Source organism: Engystomops pustulosus, chromosome 1 (assembly GCF_040894005.1).
Source record: "Engystomops pustulosus chromosome 1, aEngPut4.maternal, whole genome shotgun sequence".
In the NCBI taxonomy this organism is placed as follows: Eukaryota; Metazoa; Chordata; class Amphibia; order Anura; family Leptodactylidae; genus Engystomops; species Engystomops pustulosus.
The window spans coordinates 243,689,406-243,709,955 of record NC_092411.1 but is presented as its reverse complement, the minus strand read 5'-3'; the positions used below and the strand labels follow the sequence as shown (position 1 = coordinate 243,709,955).

At 39.3% G+C, this 20,550-nt stretch overlaps 1 protein-coding gene and 1 long non-coding RNA gene across 3 annotated transcripts in view; both read right to left on the bottom strand.

Annotated features, from left to right (window-relative positions):
* The window catches only part of LOC140076603 (uncharacterized), a 44,761-nt gene extending 42,113 nt beyond the window's left edge, over positions 1-2,648 (bottom strand). The window contains exon 1 of the long non-coding RNA XR_011849625.1: positions 2,552-2,648. This is a non-coding gene — a long non-coding RNA (uncharacterized lncRNA). The remainder of the gene's footprint in view (positions 1-2,551) is intronic.
* Positions 2,649-3,727: 1,079 nt separating this feature from the next.
* Positions 3,728-18,552, bottom strand: LOC140107696 (glycerophosphocholine cholinephosphodiesterase ENPP6-like). 2 transcript variants are annotated; one of them, XM_072131692.1, is made up of 8 exons: positions 18,293-18,552; positions 11,585-11,764; positions 7,894-8,005; positions 7,547-7,688; positions 5,811-5,987; positions 5,082-5,219; positions 4,880-5,003; positions 3,728-3,920 (listed from the first exon to the last, which is right to left on the bottom strand). In XM_072131692.1, exons 1-8 carry the CDS (start codon positions 18,531-18,533, stop codon positions 3,787-3,789), a joined length of 1,248 nt encoding a protein of 415 aa, XP_071987793.1. In that variant the 5' UTR covers positions 18,534-18,552; the 3' UTR covers positions 3,728-3,786. The 2 variants fall into 2 exon arrangements, with proteins under 2 accessions (XP_071987793.1, XP_071987794.1); XM_072131693.1 differs by lacking the exon at positions 4,880-5,003 and having other exon boundaries at positions 3,788-3,920.
* Between the last annotated feature and the right edge of the window lie 1,998 nt (positions 18,553-20,550).

Here is a 20,550-nt window from a genome sequence, read left to right as displayed (position 1 = left end):
GGTTCCATGTGGAATATAATATACAGTTCAAGGGGTTTTCCCATGAAAGACAGTTCTCAAATTTTAATCCCATACTGGTGTTTGCACAATAAATGTTTACTCAGTTTTATTGTTGTTTTAGCTCATATCACTCAGTGATGGTTATTGTAAAATGTGGGTGAGGACTCTCTAAGACACTGCATAATTACTCTGCGCTATGAGATGCTGTGTGCTGACAATGTGCTTAGATTCTCAGGGTCCAGGTTTATCTACACTTTCATTTAGCTCTGAACATTGTAATAGTATCTGACACAAAGAAAAAGAGAGATGAAACAGATCAGAGATGAGAGATGAAATTTTAGTACTATGTAAATTAATTGCAGAGGCTACTTCTGATTAGTAGTAGAGTAGATTTCTCCCTTAATACTGAGGCCCTTTTTCATTTTTGGGTTTCCTTTTTTTTACTCCCCACCTTCAAAAATCTATAACTTATTTTAATAACTTATTTAAATAGCTCTATGAGGGCTTGTTTTATGCGTAACAAATTGCACTTCATAGTGATGGTATTTAATATTTCATGCCCTGTACTGGGAAACAGGAAAAAATTCCAAATGCAGTGAAAATGGTGAAAAAACGGCATTTGCATAATTTTCTTGTGGGCTTGGATTTTACGGCTTTCACTGTGCACCCCAAATGACATGACTACTTTATTCTTTGGGTCAGTGCAATCACAGTGATACTAAATTTGTATAGGCTTTATAATGTTTCCATAGATTTTCCTGTACAAAAGAAAAATTCTTCATTTTGCCACCTTCTGGCAAAATACTTCAGTGTACGGAGATATGTGTAGTGTCATTTTTTGTGACTTTTGATGATGTTTTCAATGCTACCATTGTAAGGACTATATGGCCATTTGATCACTTTTTATTACATTTTTTATATTTTTCAAAATGGCAAAAAAGTGGTATTTTCGACTCTGGGCTTTATTTTCCATTACAAGGTTAAACGCCTGGAATAATTGTTATTTTATTTTGATAGATCGGACATTTTGGGATACAGCGATACCTAACATGTTTATTATTTTTACAGTTTATTTATATGAGTTTTAGAGAAAGGGAGCGATCTGAATGATTAGGTGTTTTTAATATAATTTTTTTTAGCTTTTTAAAAAATTTTTTTTCTAGTTTTCAGATCCCCTAGGGCAGTGGTGGCTAACCTATGGCACGGGTGCCAGTGGTGGCACGGGTGCCAGTGGTGGCACTCGGAGCCCTCTATACGGGCACTCTTGCCATCATCCCAAGGCAGAGTTCGCGAGACAGGACTCAAGACCTCTTGCAGTCCCAGGCAGCCCAGGACCCTAGAAGGAACCTACAATGATAATCCAAACTTCTTTTTCTTTCTACTGTATTTGTCTACTCAGGTGCCTATACAATTTAAACCTGTGAAAGAGCAGGGAGTAATAAGTTACTGCTCAAATTGTCGCATTGGCTCTTTGCGAAAATTATGCGGGTTTTGGTTGTAGTTTGGGCACTCAGTGTCTAAAAGGTTTGCCATCAATGCCCTAGGGTTGTCTGATTGATCCTACCATATACTGGCATACTAGAGTACGTCACATGTCAGTAAACTGTGCCATAAGAGGCAACCCATCTGGATATGGCACATCGTGAAAATAGTGTCCTTTGTTTTCTACTAGAGATGACTATTAAATGCAAGCGATCCACAGACCATTAAAACAGTAGTCGCTTCACAGCAAAGAAACGCGTCTGGCAAGTTTTTTCTCCATTTTGAATTGACTCCAAAAGAGGATCGTTGGATAAGCAAATATACAATCCGCCTATTTGGTTATTTGCCCAACAATAGCTACTACTACAGAGGAAGAAAAAAGCAGAATTGAGCTCAACTGAGCTGGACCCCAGGATCTATAATGCTACATGCCCGATCCTGTGGCACATACCCATAGTGTAGACGCGAGCCGGCCGAGGTGGGCGTAATAGAACAATGCACATGGATACTGTAAGTAACTAATGGAAAAAAAAACTGATTTAACTGGTTTAACTGAATGCTACATCTGCGACAAAGAGTCTAATTTACAGTTTTTGTCTGTAGTTCAATGTATTAGACCCTGTATAAGACTGTTTTGGAAAGGCACCACTAGCCAAATTAGGATTTTAGTTTGTTTGCAGACAACATAGGAAGTGAAATTTAATAGAGGTGCTGCATCAAGACTTAGAGACATATAGAGAATTAGATCTATATATATACTATATATACTATAACTATATGCATTGGATCTACAGTTATTTTAATGATTGATTGCAACTGATATATAAAACGTATATAATTTTATTAATTTTATTATTTTTTTTATATTATTATGGGAATATTCCTTCTGCTCGCATGTAAGATACACTTTTAAGTGGTGTTCTGGATAATATGGTCAGGTCTTTGAGGTCTTTTGTTACAGAGGTCAGTCTAGGCGAGTTCAGGTGTCTATGGCAAGCTGCCCTGACTACCTTGGCCTGAGAGAACACCAGGCCCCAAACAGACATCCACCCTCAGGGGTCTGTCCTACCTTGCTGCTGAGGCAGCCGATTATATATCCAGCCTGGAGCCACCTTGCCAGGCTGTGAGAATCTTCCTGAGGAACCTGATCCAACCAGCTATCTCTATTCAGTTGCTGTAGTTGTGGCAGTTGCCAGTTCTTAAATAAAGAACTGTAAGTTATATGCTTTACCTACCATCAAGTGCTCCCCCTCACTAATCTACACATTCAGCCTCTTCCTCCATTTTATTGTACCATCCGCCTGCTAGAAGCCTGCCAGGCTATGGACGAGGGCTCGGTTCCCTGATATCAGTCACTGTGACCACCTACGAGCGCTAGGCCGCGCTAGCCAGCCACTCACGTATTCAGGGCCCCCGGCTTTCTCCTGCCAAGAAAAAGGCTAGGCCCCGGTGGGGGATGTTGTATCTTCTCTACTGGTGGTCTGTCTGGACCACCAAGAGCCTGTTCATCAGGTGTGTAACCACTTCTCCTAACAACTAAGGCACAACAGCCAAGATGGTGAGCAACTTGCCAAAACGACCATCACACCTCTTTCAGTTCAATGATACAATCCTTTTAAATGTTGGCCAACAGGAAAAAAATGTCTTTAAATTTGTAGAGGTATTTCTAGCAGTCAATGATCTCTTATTGAGTTATACAACCCAAAAGTAGACTCTTTTTATACAGCGGCGGGGGAAGCATATTTTATTGCCTCATAGCAAGACTCAGATAATAATCATCTGTAAGTGGGTTCATATTTCTAGGAGACATAACTACATGCTGAATTCTATTTGTGAATGTTCTTTGTTACATCAGTAAATGTTTATAGGTTTGTATTGTGTCGGACTGACAGAACAGGCAGATGTAGAAATGTATTAGTAATTTTGGCTAGGCAGTATCAAATATTTAGGCTCACATTTACCAAAAACAGTTTGCCTGTGGAGTGTTCAGGGTGAACCAGATTAATTAATTTCACAGAGGGCACCAACTTTTTTATTGGTGCACCTTTAGCATAGGGTGTGCAAAACAATTCTGTGGGACAGTACATGATAAATGTGGCACATGGTCCGATTGTGCACCGGAATGCCCCTTTATGTGCAGAATTGCTTGTCATGTAAGGCATAGTGGTGGTCGACACTTCTTAAATGCATGTGCGAGTAGTTTCCTTGTCTTTTTCAGTGCAAAGTCAAACAAAAACTGGTTCAAATTCTTTAATAAATGTGGGCCACAGTGCAAACAATAGTGTTTACTATACCAAAGTGGGCTCAACTTTTTAACATGCTCTGCACCCTAGACCATGATCCATTGTTAGGCTTTGGCTCCATACCAAGAACTTTACACATTAGATTGTAAACGTCAACGGCTCTGATTGGAGCAGCTCTGAAGTTTTCTTTAAAATCTGAAACAGAAGAATAAGTCATGAGCCACTTTCTATCATGACATTCCATGTAATAGGCCTAGAAGCCCCTCGTCTTACATGTATACAGTATTTTTATCAGAAAATTGTGCAATAAGCAAATAAGATGTCAATAAAACTTTCCAATACATGTTTTGATCAAATTATTTTCAATAGAATAAATCACATATGTTGGAAGGCTAAAACCATGTCCTGAAATTAATCACTTGGCACATGTTAAAGGGGTTGTAGCAATTTAGAAAAATATCCCCTATCCACAGGATCAGACAGTTGGGTTTCTCAGCAATCTTGAGCATGGGACCACCAGCAGTCCCAAGAACACTGGTACTGGTCTCACTAATGGGTGGAGTGGCAGGTTGAGTTTCAAAGTATGGGAGCGTCAGAAATTATCAAGCACAGCGGTCAGCTGAAATGGAGTGCCAGAGATAGCCAAGCGCTGTTCATTGCAATAAATGATACATGCTAGACCTGCCACTAAACTCATTATTGAGAATGGGACCCTCGTTTTCTGGATTGCTATGGGTCCCATTGTCTTGATTAGGGAGAGCCCGAGCAGTCAGGCCCTCAGCGGTCGGCTTGCTATCCTCTATGCCAGTGGTGGCGAACTTATGGCACAGGTGCCAGGAGTGGCACTCAGAGCCCTCTCTCTAGGCACACAGAGCATCACCCAGCAGAGAGGTCACCATGCAGGACTCAAGACCTCCTCCTCAAAGGTAGCCCAGGAATTGCCACTTTCAGCAAATTTTTAATCGAACTGCAGAAAAAGCAAGGAAGCGTGGACAAAGCTTAATTTACATTGGAGCTCTTCCAGGGCCTGTGATTTTCCGGTTTAGGGGACCCTGAAGGAAAGCTACAACGATAATTTGATTTCCTTTTTTCTATGGTATTGATTTCCTCAGGACGATGATACAATTGATGGTAAAAGCTATATGGGCATTTACCTGGGCCAGATGCCAAAAAAAATCCTTTCATGTCCACCAGCTCATTGTCATATCCATGCCACCCATACCGCCGGCCTTGATTAGGCACTGTTCCAATACTCCAAAGGGGGGATTTTTTTTTACTCTAAATAAGATAAAATGGATACGTTTTATGGCAACCATACTACCGAGGCTGAAATACCATAATTCATATCTACTGTACCTGAGCTATGAACCAGCCCTTTTCAGCTACCAGAGTTAATGGCGATACAAATTTTCCATTCTTATAATGAAATCGATCTGGAATTTGCTCCTTTTTGAAGACAGCCATGTGCTGTACAACTTTCAACTGGTTGTAGACCTGTCAAATGCAACACGATACGGTGAGAAGACATTGTATAAGGTCAAACCAAATCTTAGGCAATATGATCTACTTTACCTCCAGTGGCTCTGCAGGAGGATAAGTATAGTATATAGTGGTAGATACTGGTTCTCCTCAGCCCTCCTAATTAATAATCTTAGGACAAAAATAGTGACTTACAGGAGACATCTCTGTACTCATACACATTTCTTGTCACTTCTGTCTGACCAGAGCCACTCAGGCTTCTATCAGGGGCATCTTGGAATCTGAGAGAATCTGTCAGGTGAATATGGGACACTAAACCAACGTCCTTGTAGGGCATTTATACTTACCTAGATGTGAGTCCAATAAGGCACATCAGACTCACATCTGGAGCTCTTGGCGCCTCCCCTTTCAATGCTTCAATAATGCTGGAACACTCTGGCTTCATAGTACATGATGTGTACCTACAGCACTTGTGCACTGAAGCCGGGGTGTACTACTCCGGCTTCATAGTGCACCATCATAGTCTCTGAGCTCTGGAGCCCCCCTTGTGGTATCTACACTTCTGTGAACAAATTTAATGCAGAGATATATATCCCCATCACATACCTTGGTGTCCTTACCCTGTGCAGGCCACAAACTCACAACAGGACCACGGTCTTTCATTTGTAAGATGTCATTAAAGTCAATATATTTTTCAAGTTCTATCAGTCTCTCCACCGATACATCTGTCATTCCATGGTCAGAGAAGAGAATTATGTTTACTTTATGCTTCAGTCCACTTTTCTAAATAAATTAAACAAACAAATAAGAGTCATCACTGAAAACATGTTTAATGTAATGGTAATATCTAGCGATGAGAAATTCATTCAAAATTCAATTTGCTGAAGTTTCAACAAATTTTTCCAAAGATTTAATTTGGGTTTGAATCATTCCTCATCATTGTTGCTCCAATTTATATGTATATAAACCAGTCCTATCTCAATTTTCTCATTCTTTATTTTTTTTCATTAGGTTAAGTGTTAATTGTAGGGTTAGGGTTACGGTTAGTGTTAGGCCCGTTCCACACTTGCGAGTGTAATGCGATGAACTCGCAAATTTACAACTTTATTTCTGACTTCCCTTTAAGTTGTAAATGTGCCAGAATCAGTATTCCATGACATTCTTTATGCAAAATGTTTATGTGAGACCCATTAGGCTGGCAAATAGTGTCCTAAACAGGAACTTCATGAGCACATAATATATTCTGGTCACACACATTAGTAGTCCTGTTGTTCATGGAATGTGTTTTGAATGCGTTTTAGTTATCAAATATCACACAGAGATTAAATTTGAAATAATGTGTTAAAGGTTAATAAGAAAAAAACGAAACTGACAAAAGATGGCTTGTGTGTGTTTCTTTTCTAATCTGGAGAAATAATACCTCATCATTCTATAACAATTGAAAACTAAATAAAATTCGGGGGTGTTCTGGGTGTTTTAGGTAACAAAGTTTAATTATTGCATCAATGGAAAATTGAGCTTTTTAGATGTTTGCTCTAGGTGATTATATGAGTAGAAACCTTTCTTATTTCCAGGCACTGTGACTGTGGTAGTTTTCTTATACTTGTTATGCATGGCCTCCTTCCCTCTAAAATCAACATTAAAAATTATGCTAATTCCAGATGTGCTCCCCCGGAGCTTCTCTGCTTTCTGTCTTCAGTTGTTACACTGTCTCACCCTCCCCCTGCTCACTCAGCACTTGCCCCCTTCCTGCCGTAATCTCTCAGCAGCAGCACATATTGCGAGGGAGGGTGGTGCAGAAGGAGCAGGTGGGAGTCCTTCTGGCTCATTAAGGGACATCTACCACCAGGATGAAGGATTGTAAACCAAGCACACTGACATACTGGTGTGTGCCCCCTCTGGCAGGATCTGCTGTTATTAAACTTATTAAGCCCTTGTTTTTATGAAAAAAAGGTTTTATGCAAATTATGACATCTATGGAGCCTGCAGCCCCCCCAACTCATTTGCATAATTTTCAAAACCCCTTTTTCCTAAAAACAAGGTCCTAAGAAAGTAAAAGAAGAGTGCATCCTGACAGAGGGGGCAGGCACCAGTATGTCAGTGTGCTTAGTTTACACTACTTGAGCCTGGTGGTAGATGTCCTTTAACCTAACATAGTTGATTTCAGAAGGAAGGAGGACATGGATAAGAAATATAAGAAGATTAACACAGTCACGGTGCCTGGATCTATGAGTAAGTGTCCCTTATCTATCTTGATTTTGATGGTAGATTTTCTTGACATAAATCTATGTGCTTTTCATTCGGATTTCAGATTTATCATAAATATGTAAATCGACAGTTACTATAATTTGTTGTTCCAGATTTTGTAACATCTGATCTACTACTCTTGTGGCATTTTTGGTTTGCTCAGACAAGGGTCCAAAGTGATGACCTTCTATATCAACACGTTCATAATAGACGGCAGCCATTTCAGCGTTGCCCTTCCTGTGAATAAATGAATTTTTTAAAATTATCATTATAATAACAATTAAGACAAGAAAGTATTTTAGACAATATTGAATTTATACATTTCATTATAAATGAAAATAATATTCTTGGTCTCATCTGTAATAAAAATGTAACTGTAACCTGTCCACTATCAAATCTAAATCACTATATCAAATACTTAGTGAAATATGTTTTACGGTACCACAGCGTTTCAACAGCGTCATTCACTGCACGTGTAAAATTAGCGTCTGATGGGGAATTGTAATATTCACGGCAATAATTTGGTCTAACGCCAAGAATTTCAACTTCACAGCCTGTAAAATGGATAAATATTAGTCAAGTATCCTCTTAATAAAAAGGCTATACCATCAATAAATTAAAAATACCGTGTGTTTACTTGGAATAAGACACTTCAATGGTGATACATGAAATATAATAATAGCAAATCATATAATGTCTGGTATTATACAATTTATGCTGACCGGCCTGTGGTGGTATGACAATTGTTTTCTATGACCTATGACAGAAGTATGACATTTCTACTTCTATGTGCAATTATTGATTCCAACATAGATGAGAAAAAAATTATTTATAATAAATCTATTTGTATATCTACTGTCTACTGGTTGCAAATAAATTCCTAATTAGCCTCCACTGCATTTAGTTGGTTGTTCATGTTGGGCTAAGGTTTGTGTTCCCCTTTAAAGAGAACCTGTCATCAGCAACTGGCCTAATAAACCACTACCAGACTATTGTAAAGCAGCGTAACATCTTCTAATTTCTTCTGGTTTTTGTTTCTTTCATGGCCAAATGGGGTGACATCATCCAATAAATCAACTTTGAAGTGAGCTGTAAATTGGTTTTATAAAGTCAAGGAGGAGGAGAGTTTAACACTGAAGTCAAGGAAAAGAGCAGTAAATGTCCAGTCCTCCCTGACTGACCTCAGGAGATCTGGTTATTAATGTCTATGGATGCCGGACCATCAATAACAGTGAAGGGGGGTCAGAGGAAGAGAGAGCTTGACTTTAGTGTAAAATATCTGCCTCCTTGGCTTTATACAACCAATTTACACTTTAACCCCTTACCGACATGTGACGTAATAGTACGTCACACGCCGGGTGTGGGTGCATGGAGCTGGCTCACGGGCTGAGCCCTCTCCATAGCTGGTAAGTCTTTGCTGCATATTACACCCGTGATCGGTGCCATCCATCTGGCAGAGGATCGTCGCTCCCCATGACATCATTGGGGAGTGGCGATCCGTCGCCATGACAGCCTCGGGTCTTCCAAAGACCCGAGGCTGCTTTGTGTTAACCTATTCAATACAATGTGCTATCAGCACATTGTAATGAATGAGGAGGAAAATCCCCATATACTGCCATACTTTATTATGGCAGTATATGATAGGATCGTACAGACAACCTAGGGTTAAAGTACCCTAGGGAGTCTGAAAAATAGTAAAAATAAAAATAAAAACAAGTTATTTAAATAAAAAACCCTAAAAACTCATAAACACATTAGGTATCGCCATGTCCAAAAATGCCCAATCTATCAAAATATAATAACGGTTTTTCACTGCGTTTAACCTCGTAACGGAAAATAGCGCCCAAAGTCGAAAATGGCACTTTTTTGCCATTTAAAAAAAATTTAAAATTTCGTACAAAAGGTGATCAAACAGTCGTACAGTCCTAAAAATGCTAACATTGTAAACGTCATCAAAAGATGCAAAAAAGGACACCTCCCAAAGCTCTGTACACAAAAGTATAAAAAAGTTATTAAGGCCAGAAGATGGCAAAATCCCAAAAGATTTTTGTACAGGAGGTTTTAATTTTTGTAAATGTATGAAAACATTATAAAACCTATACAAATTTGGTATCCTTGTAATCGTACCGACCCAAAGAATAAAGTAGACATGTCATTTGGGGCATACAGGGAAATCCATAAAATCCAAGCCCATAAGAAAATGGCACAAATGCGTTTTTTTACCAATTTCACTGCATTTGGATTTTTTTCCCGCTTCCCAGTACACGGCATGGAATATTAAATACCACCATTTTGAACTGTAATTTGTTACGCAAAAAATAAGCCATAACACATCTCTGTACATGGAAAAATAAAAAAGTTATAGATTTTTGAAGGTGGGGAGTGAAAAATGAAAACGCAAAAACGAAAAAGGGAAGGGGTTAAAGTTTATTTTCTGGATGATGCCACCACACTGGGTCATGAAAGAAACATAATCTGGAAGTTGTTCAGCTGTATGACAAGATACTGGTAAGTGGTTTATTAGGTCACTTCCTGCTGACAGATTCCCTTTAACATCAAGTACAAACATTTTTAAATCTTTGCAAGCAAAAATAATAGCAGATACTGTCAGAGGGGTCACGCACCATTATGTCATTGTGCTTGGCCTACAATCCTTCATCCTGGTGGTAGATGTCCTTTAAACTTACTTTTCAGGGTGGAACAAGGAAAACTAGGCCTTAGTACTTATCTTTAGAACAGCATCTCTGGCATGCACCAGTGTGTAATTATAAATTCTATATAGAGAGAGGGTAACACTGGGTTATCAATGTACTTTTTTTTTATCACTGCTTTGCGCAACATTTATCAAGGCCTTTAGACTGTTAACCTAACAAGTATGAAAAGTATGACTGAAAAGAGGGCATTGCCTTGTGACAAATAGTCAGTGCGCCAAAAAATTAAGTTTATGCGCAAAAATTTGATGCAGTAAACTAGATCGACTAATAGGAGGTGCAAAGTATGACACAACAATCTTAAACTACTCCAGATTTATCATCCAGCATCAGACATGATGATAAATCTGGCACAGCAGTAAACTGCTAATTTTGCTAAGGTAAAATACTCACATAGAGAAACTTTTCGTGATGTAAGACTAGCTGGTTGCCTACTGAGGAAATGTCCATTTTGCACATATTAGATCTTCTTCCAGCCTCTGTGCACTAGGTCTGCTGCAGCGCTAATAGGTGCAAAAAGGCCACCGACAGGATGATGCCCAGGGCCCAGCAATAAGATCTAAGATGACAATGCACATGCTCAGTTTGAGCATGGCATAGGTTAACTCCCACAACCTATGTATTATACAGCAGACAACTCGGCTAGAGAGCCGTTTCTATGCAGAGTGAGCGACCAAGAACCGTAAATGCCATTAACGGTTGAAACTGTCTAGTCTGTTTTTGCACATTTGTACCCTTAATAATTCCATTTGATCTGAGGTCTTTTTGGTGTGAAATGGATGGTTATCAAGCCAACAAGGCAATCAGGCAGTGTCATATAGATATTGTAATGAAGGAACTAGGTTGAGAAAAACGGACAAGACAGTGAGCACTGATTCTGAAGCCACCGTTCTCGCCCTACCTACTTACTTAAAACCACCGTAGGTGGTGGCCAATAAGTGGTCGACAATCCCTTCCATGTGCCAGAGAGCAAAACAGAGAAATAAAAATAAAACAGTACAAAGAGATATGAATCATCTCCAGAGCAAGGTCAAATGCAGTACAAATTCACAAGACACTAGAGTAGTCTGAACAAGAGCTAAAGGTCAGGATACCAGGAAAACAAAGATCAGAGTCACAATCAATGCATGGAGATGGCTAAGAAGACTTCTATAACAAGCTCCAGGGGACGACTGGAAATTTAAGGTAGCCCTGGAAAAAATTCAGACTGTAGTTGTTCCAGAAAGGGACAAAGGTACAATCAGTACCTCCTCAGCTGGTAGCACAGACAGTGGACAATGCCGACACAGATGTTACAGAAATAATCCCCCTACAATCCCCTACATACAATATAAGCATTTCTTCACATAATTCAAATCACAATTAAATATGTGACTTTTGTCAACCGTTATGCCTATAAAGTATGACTATAAAAACAATTACCTGGCCAGTAATACATGAAAACTTTCCTTTTTGCTTTTACCATGCTGACCCAGAGCGGTTCTGATCCATTCCACCACATTGGCAAAAGACTATCTGTATTAGTACCAATATCAAATGACTTTTTAGTCTTTGGATCCCACATGTAGTTTCCAGTCATCTGATGAACCTCACTGTGATGCCCTATAACACACAATTTATATATCAGTTATTCATCCAGACAAAGAATGTAATATATTTTTCATTTGTTTTGCAGTAGTTTTTATTTATATTTAATATAAAGACATAACAGCACTCCAATGTGACCATATAACTAAATCCTGACAGCTGTCCCCATCCTGCACATACGACATATATAAGCTACACACATGTACACATGAATATGTGCCAGTAGTGGATATAATGCAAATTTTCCACACACACTCTGCTAGTACCTCCCTAACAAAAGGTCAAGGTTTGGATTTAAAATGTATCAGTTGTGCGGGAGTACCACAGGGTACACCCACAGGTTTAGAGTTTATGAGGAAAAGGACACCAGAATTGACCCCCCTCAGAATGCCCCCCCCCCGCTCCTAGGATTTAGTGGAAAAAATGTTTGCCATCGAGTTCAACCACTGCTGGATAAAGGTTACAACCTCTATGCGGATACCAGCATTCCAATATTCCGATCCCTCATCCCAGAGGCACAGTAGAGTGTGGCACTACATGCAAAAACCAGGGAGGCCTCCCTGAATTAGGCAGCCACTTAGAAAGGGGAACTTCAAGGCACTCTCTAATGAGAACATGATGTCGGTCAAGTATAAGGACAAGAGGGATGTACTTAACCAAAAACCAACAAGACATGAAGCAATGACCCCTATATAATAAAAAAGGTCAAATTTTATTGTAGAATATGCATAACATGTTATAGAAAATCTTACTTAGAGAAGAATTAAAGACAAAACAACAGATAGATGCAACGGATAGAGGTGATACATGATACAATGACGAGACCACCATATTCATCATATATGCAATAGTGATGCGGGTACTGTACCTATGTACACTAGTGCTTAAGTTCTCCTAGATAATACCAGTTATAACATATCTAGGGGGAAAAAAGTATAGAAAAAAAGTGGCCATATATATGATTGTTATAATAACAAATAGCCAGTTCTGTGCTGCACAATGTATAATGTATAGTACAACTATCAGCTGCTAAATATACACAAAATGCATATACGCTATACAGATATGCATATATTAGCAATGACCAATACAAGACAGGAAGTAAATACAGGGCCCACAACTAGTCATGGCCAAAAGTTTTGAGAATGATACAAATGTTAATTTTTACAAAGTCTACTGCATCAGGTTTTATAATGGCAATTTGCATATACTCCAGAATTTTATAAAGAGTGATCAGCTTAACAGAAATTAATTGAAAAGTCAATATTTGCCTAGAAAATGAACTTTTTCCCCTAAGCACATTTCAACTTCATTGCAGGCCTGCCTTAAAAGGAGCAGGTAACATGGTTTCAGTGATTGCTCCAGTAACACAGGTGTGGGTGTTGATGAGGACAGGGCTGGAGATCAATCTGTCATGATTAAGGAAGAATCAAACCACTGGACACTTTAAAAAGAGGTTGGTGCTTGGCATCATTGTTTTCCTTCTGTTAACCATGGTTATCTCTAAAGAAACATGTGCTGTCATCATTGCACTGCACAAAACTGGCCTAACAGGGAAGAGTATCGCAGCTAGAAAGATTGCACCTCAGTCACTAATCTATCACATCATCAAGGAATTAAAGGTGAGAGGTTCCATTGTTGCCAAAAAGGCTCCAGGGCGCCCAAGAAGGACCAGCAAGCGCCAGGACTGTCTCTTAAAAGTGTTTCAGCTTCGGGATGGGGCTCCCAGCAGTGCAGAACTTGCTCAGGAATGGCAACAGGCAGGTGTGAGTGCATCTACACGCACTGTGAGGCGGAGACTCTTGGAGCAAGGCCTGGTGTCAAGGAGGGCCACTTCTCTCCAGAAAAACATCAGGGACAGACTGATATTCTGCAAAAGGTACAGGGAGTGGACTGCTGAGGACTGGGGTAAAGTCATTTTCTCTGATGAATCCCCTTTCCGATTGTTTGGAACATCTGGAAAACAGCTTGTTAGGAGAAGACAAGGTGAGCGATACCACCAGTCTTGTCTCGTGCCAACTGTAAAGCATTCTGCAACCATTCATGTGTGGGGCGGCTTCTCAGCCAAGGGAATCGGCTCTCTCACAGTCTTGCCTAAAAACACATCCATGAATAAAGAATGGCACCAGAATGTCCTCCAAGAGCAACTTCTCCCAACCGTCCAAGAGCAGTTTGGTGACCAACAATGCCTTTTCCAGCATGATGGAGCACCTTGCCATAAAGTAAAGGTGATAACTAAATGGCTCAGGGAACAAAACATAGAGATTTGGGGTCCATGGCCTGGAAACTCCCAAGATCTTAATCCCATTGTAACTTGTCGTCAATCATCAAGAGACGGGTGGACAAACAAAAACCAACAAATTGTGACAAAATGCAAGCAATGCAATCAAATATAATATTTGTGTAATTCTCAAAACTTTTGGCCATGAGTGCATATGGCTGACATTTCAGGAGAATGTATACACAAGTCCCACATATTAAATATCTTGTGACATGGTGAGATAAGGGTGGTCAGTGTCAAAAGACTATCCTAGACGCATATTTAGGGATCTTAAAGGCACAGTGTAGGTCTATACATGAGCATAGGTTGACACAGCTAATACCCTGCAATATACCATCATGTCCCATGGTGCAAGAAATAAAAAAGTTTAAAAAACAAGTTCTTAAATGAAAATAAATTTTAAAAAATGCCCATAAGCCCTATAAATATATGAAGAGACACAAATTGGAAAAAAAAGTCTAAATCATTACACAAACCCCACATTTATAGCATCACCACTTCCGTAGCAACCTGTCGAATTAAAAAAAATCATTATATAACCCGCTTGATGAACACTGTAAAAAAAACTATTAAAAACCGACCAAAAATTATGATTTTTACCTATTTCATCCCACAAAAAATGCAATAATAAGTGATAAAAAAATGTACTACAGAATGAAACTCTTGCAAGGTAAAACATGTCCCGCAAAAAACAAGCCACCAACCAACTCCAACCAGCCAAAAAAATAAAAATGTTATGCCACTTGAAACACAGAGATGCATGATAGATTGATAGATTAAAAATGATAGATTTTCCCCACAGTAGGTTTTATTTTGCATATTTAGTAAAACGTAAAAATAAATATCTATGTATGGTATCCCCATAATCGTATTGACCCATAGACTAAAGATAACATGTTTATTAGGCTATAAACCCTCCCACCATTAATTATTACATATGCTTCCCCCCACCATTAATTATTACATATGCTTCCCCCCACCATTAATTATTACAAATGCTTCCCCCACCATTAATTACTTATGCTTCCCCCCACCATTAATTATTACATATGCTGCCCCCCACCATTAATTATTACATATGCTTCCCCCCACCATTAATTATTACAAATGCTTCCCCCACCATTAATTATTACTTATGCTTCCCCCCACCATTAATTATTACATATGCTGCCCCACACCATTAATTATTACATATGCTTCCCCCCACCATTAATTATTAAATATGCTGCCTCCCACAATGAATTATTTCATATCCCCCCACCATGAATTATTTCATCTTCTCTCATAATGAATTGTTTCATATGTTGGGCCCCAGGCTGGAACTATGTTTGTACTGTTATATAATAAATTAAAAAAAAAATCTATATTCACCTGTGGCTCCTTCTGGCTCCCACCTCTTGTTTCTTCTTGCCGCTGCCAGACAGGAAGGGGTGCGCGACCTCCTGATGACATCATCACGCGGCGGCGCATCCTAGTTCATGGAGCGATATGCGCGGGGTTGTCTTCCAGTCACATCGCTCCTGTAATAGTGTCCGTTTCCGGCCGCATCGAGCACTATACAGTGACGGGTAGGAGCTTCCTGTCCGAACAGACAGAGGCCCCTGCCCGACTGCCGGAGGCCACGGCCCGCCGGAGTCCCCAGCAGGAGCCTAATCATTGGCGCTTTTGGTGCGCCAGCCCGGGGGCCCCCAACCAATAAATCCGGATGCGGGGGGCGGCGATGCCGCCCAAAGAGCGTCAATGACAGGGGCCGGATAGAGAAGGTCCGCGGGCCGTAGTTTGTGAACCCCTGGGTTATACGGTGAACACCAAAAAATAAATAAAAACATCTAGTACAGAACTGATGCTTTTCTACCCCTGCCCGCAAAAAAAAGTTGATACATTTTCAACAATAGGAGATACCAACCCTAAAATGGAAACACTGGAAAATGCATCTCATCCCACAAAAAATGCTGTCACATGGCCCCACTAACAGAAAAACTAAAATTTTATAGTCTACAAAAGGGGCCAATGAGGAAACTAAAATCCTGGCAGCTGCAGGGCGCTCCTTCCATTCTGCTCCTCGCGGTGCGCCCATAAAACAAGTAACGGCCAAATGCAGGGGGTCTCTGTACTCGGGAGAAATTACATAACAAATTTTAAGATGGGTTTTCTCTTTTTATCTTTGGGAAAAGTGTAAATTTCAGGGCTAAATGAACGTATAACGGACAAAATCAGACCATTCTAAATTTCACCTCCATTTTCATTTAATTACTATTGAGGTTAACAATCTTCCTAAAAGCTGTTTCTGATAGTTTTAGGGGTGCAGATTTGAAAATGGGTTGATACATAGGGGATTTCTAATGTTATATATTTAAAACTCTATTAATTATCCCCAAAATAGTAAATTCTGAAAATACAGAAAACCGATGTTTGACTTGTAAGCTGTGTGACATCAAAGTAAATTATCCAGACATTTCAAAAATGATGAAAATGTAAAGCAGACATATGGGAAATGTTATTCATTAACTAATTTATGTGGTAAAACTATCTGCCTGAAAAACTGAAAATGGCTAGTTTTAAAAAAAATTAATCAGTTTTTATTTATTTTAATGATTTTTTCGTTTATTTTTATATCAGTTCTAGTAAAAATGGGGCGGGGGGGGAGTTATAAGAAATTTTAGTTTTTGAAATTTTTTTTTGCAAGTGCCAGCAAGCAATGTCATTCTTCCCCTTCCCCCCGGTGTTGAATTTCTGGAAACAGACTATAGGTTCAGTATCTACCGTAGGCTATAGGTAATGTAGGGCAATAATATTAATTGTTTTATAGCCACAAAGTCTGGACATTCTGTAATTCCACCGGCCATAGTTTATAGAATAGCAAAGCCCAAATCTCAAATATAAGATTGGTTCATTGAGCTGGAGTGTTCAGATCTTATACTCAAAATATATTGTTCTGAAAAGTACCTACAACTTTATTATAAAGACTCATAGGAAGCCAATGAGCCACTGCTCAGTCCTTGCACCTGACTTCACGGTTCATTAAAAATCTAGAGAAACCGGATTTGTTTAATCAACATCCTTATGTACCGGTGCCAAGAGTGACAGGATTAGTTTTCTCTTGTCTAAATAACCAATGCCTAAGATTATTAAACTAATTAAATGATGAAAAGACCCAATTAATAAGAGGAAATAAAAATTACAAAACCTAATATGTTTTCAATTACATTTTTTAAAAAAAGCTCCGGTGTATAGATGTTGTAACCTACATGACATGGTATCCCCTATGACATGGTATCTTTTAATTGACATTCAACCTACTGTATATGATGCTGTTTCTGCTGTGCTCAACCTTATTCTTTTGTCATCACAGTAGCAAGGGCCAATACTTTTTGTGGTTGGTTGAACAAAATAATTAAATTACACATATTTTTACATAGCCAAGTTTAAGGGATTCTACCACCACCACCCCATAGCTTAGAAGCTGTTGGAAACCCCAACTTTTCATGTTGAACTTTACAACGATATAAAGATAGATAATCCGTTTTTTAAGAAATCCACCATATAACCCTACTGATAATGAAGTTTGTGCTGCACCCAGTCACTGTCTTTGTTATCTTTGTTGTCTTTTATTGACTTTTCGACTTCCTCTGCCAAAACTGATCTTGAGAAACTTGGGAAATGCTGCAGAAACCATTCTAAGTGGCTTGCCTTGGGTGAAGCTAGATACTATGGATATGGTTATTTTTTTATATTCTGTAACATTTTCACTAACAATACATTGAGCTTATTGGTCTATTTGTAATGGGTGGCCAAAGTTCATCATATAGCCTTTTCTATACACCAGTAAGAATTACATCTAACTGTAATCTCATGTGTTTAGTCTCCATGTACAACTACAGCATGGGGATCTCTAGTTCACCACCTCACCACACATTGAAAGCCATAAAAACAAAGCCCATTAGAATATGACACAACTGTGTTTTTTCCCATTTCCATCATATTTGGAACTTTTTCCAGCTTCCTGGAACATGACAAAGAATATTAAATGGTGCCACTAGAAATAACAATTTGTCTAGCAGATAACAAGCTTTAGAAAATGGAAAAATCAAAAAGATATGCCTTGTGGAATGACCGTAGTGAAAAACGGAAACGCAAAACCTGAAAATAATTGATCCTGAAAGGGGTTAAAAAGTATATCATATTCACACGTGTATATTGATAATACAGGGATAAAATATTTGTTGTATTAATGCAGTACAGAAGTATATACAAAGACTTACCTGTCATGAGAGTGTAGTAGTTGGGATAAGAAACGCTGGGAAAGTCTGGGGTCATATAATCCACCTTGACTCCACTCTGTATAAACTTCTTAAAGCCAGGAAGGACTTTAAGTTCTTTCTCATCAATATAATCAAATCTAAGACCATCAATAAGAAATACTAAAAGTTTGTTGCTTGCTAAGGATGTGGCGGCCAGATTCAGGGTGAGAAGCAGCACAGAGAAGGTTCTGTATGGTGGCATGGCTGTAGCTGGAAGTTTCCCCACTGTCAATGACAATACTAAGTGAATAAGAGATAAGAGCTACAGGCTGCTCTGCATAAAGGGATTGGCCTAATATTTGCTTATCGTCAGCTCTCTCAAAACGCTCTTATTTGGAAAAAAACACCCTTATTTAACCATAAGGCGAACTGTCCAGGTGCTTTGGCATTTGGTAGCCACTGTATCTGCACAGTTTGGTCAAGCTTTTCCTGACAGTATCCTGACACTATTTATAAACCATATGTTGGGCAGCATTGAAAGCCTGAGGTGTAAAGTGCTCCAGGGGTGGTAAGGCCTAAATACATTGGATGGGGGAGTGGAAGGGTCATTTACACTCATAAACACACACACCACTAAGTCCGTTCTTCTGGCTGGTACTGGAAAATCTTTAAAGGTCTATCTGGATATATGGACTGCACACTAGGTGTGCACATCATGTTTGTAAGGGTTTCTTACAGTGTAGCTTGCCCCTCCAGGAGAACCCCTAAAAGTCTAGGGTGTATGTGGCCATAAGGTTCTCATATGTCCAAACTTTTCACAAAGAGAAAGAGGGACATAAACCATGCATCCTCCTAGCATCTGTATAGAAAGTGGCAAGGAAGGACAGGGAGAAAGCGCTAATAGTGTGACATCTTAGGGGGTAACAGATGGACATAAAGCTGTAGATTGTGCTCACCGTTTTAGGTTGTGCTGTAGATAGGCACAACACTATTGTAGGCTTTGTGGTGATAATTTTTGTCTGGTGCTGCCTCCAGAGGATGATCTTCCTAAATGGAGTTGCCAAACTCTATAGAATGTGGTGAAAGTGGTCTATTGTTGGGGTCCAAAAGGATGGCGCACACAGAGGTGAATATACTAAAATTTTTTATTCAAGGTCTTTAAAACACAACGCGTTTCGGGGCGTTCTACCCCTTTCTCAAGTGAACAAAAGACAGATGCCGAGGAAAGTGTGGCTTCCTCCTTGGGCATGGTAGTTTAACCTGGTTTCTTTTCGTTTTTTGCATTTCCATTTTTCAATCCCTTCATTTAAAAATCCATAGCTTTTTATATATTTCTGTGTACAAAGCTGTATGAGGCTTGTTTTCTGTGTAACGAATAGCACTTCCTAGTGTCAGTTTTTAACATTCCATTCAGTGTACTGTTTAGCAGGAAGCAAATTCCAAATGCAGTGAAATTGACAAAATTTGACATTTAGTTTCCCAAATTGTGACTTGGTTTAAGTCCAGACAGAGATGGTACAAGGTGATATGAGACACTAAACTTCCAGTTCACAATGCTTTAAAGGGGTTTTCCCACAAAACAAGTTAGGCCCTTTTCACAGAATAGTTCCTAACTCGCTAATCGGTGGGGGTCTCACAGATCATGAGAACGGGGTCTGAGGTACCTCTGTCTAGCCCCTTCGCCGCACCGAGATGAGTGGAGCAGCCGGCCATGCCTGTCCATACTTCCCCATTAATTTCTATGTAGCTGACGTAGATTGCTGAGCGCCACGATTAGGGGATAAGAAGCCTGGTTAAAGAGGAGTGGAGAGAAATTTTAACATTTTATTGTGGGTTACAAAAGGATGGCCAAGGATCAAATCCAGCCTGTGCCACCTAATGTTGTCATATGCTTTCTCCACATCTATGGAAACTAACACCTGCCAGAATAGCCTACCTCAGTCACAACTTACTAGTAGTGTAGATTTGTACCGTGTTAGCCATGGAGAGCAGAAGAAGAGTGAAGAAATCAGGCGATACCTTTTTGAGGCTAACTGAGTATATTTGATGGTGAGCTTTCGAGAAGACTAGTTCTCTTCGTCAGACATGATGTTATGCATGAAACAGAAAATTCACAGCATTTTATACATACTAAACAGTGATCATCAAAGGATATTAAAAAAACCTCTAAAACAACAGATTGATAAAAACAGGGACATCTTATTTACAACAGGATGGCAATAAAAACATTAAAAACCTATGAGGCGAGACACATGAGCTCTGGCTCTTATCTGCTTGTA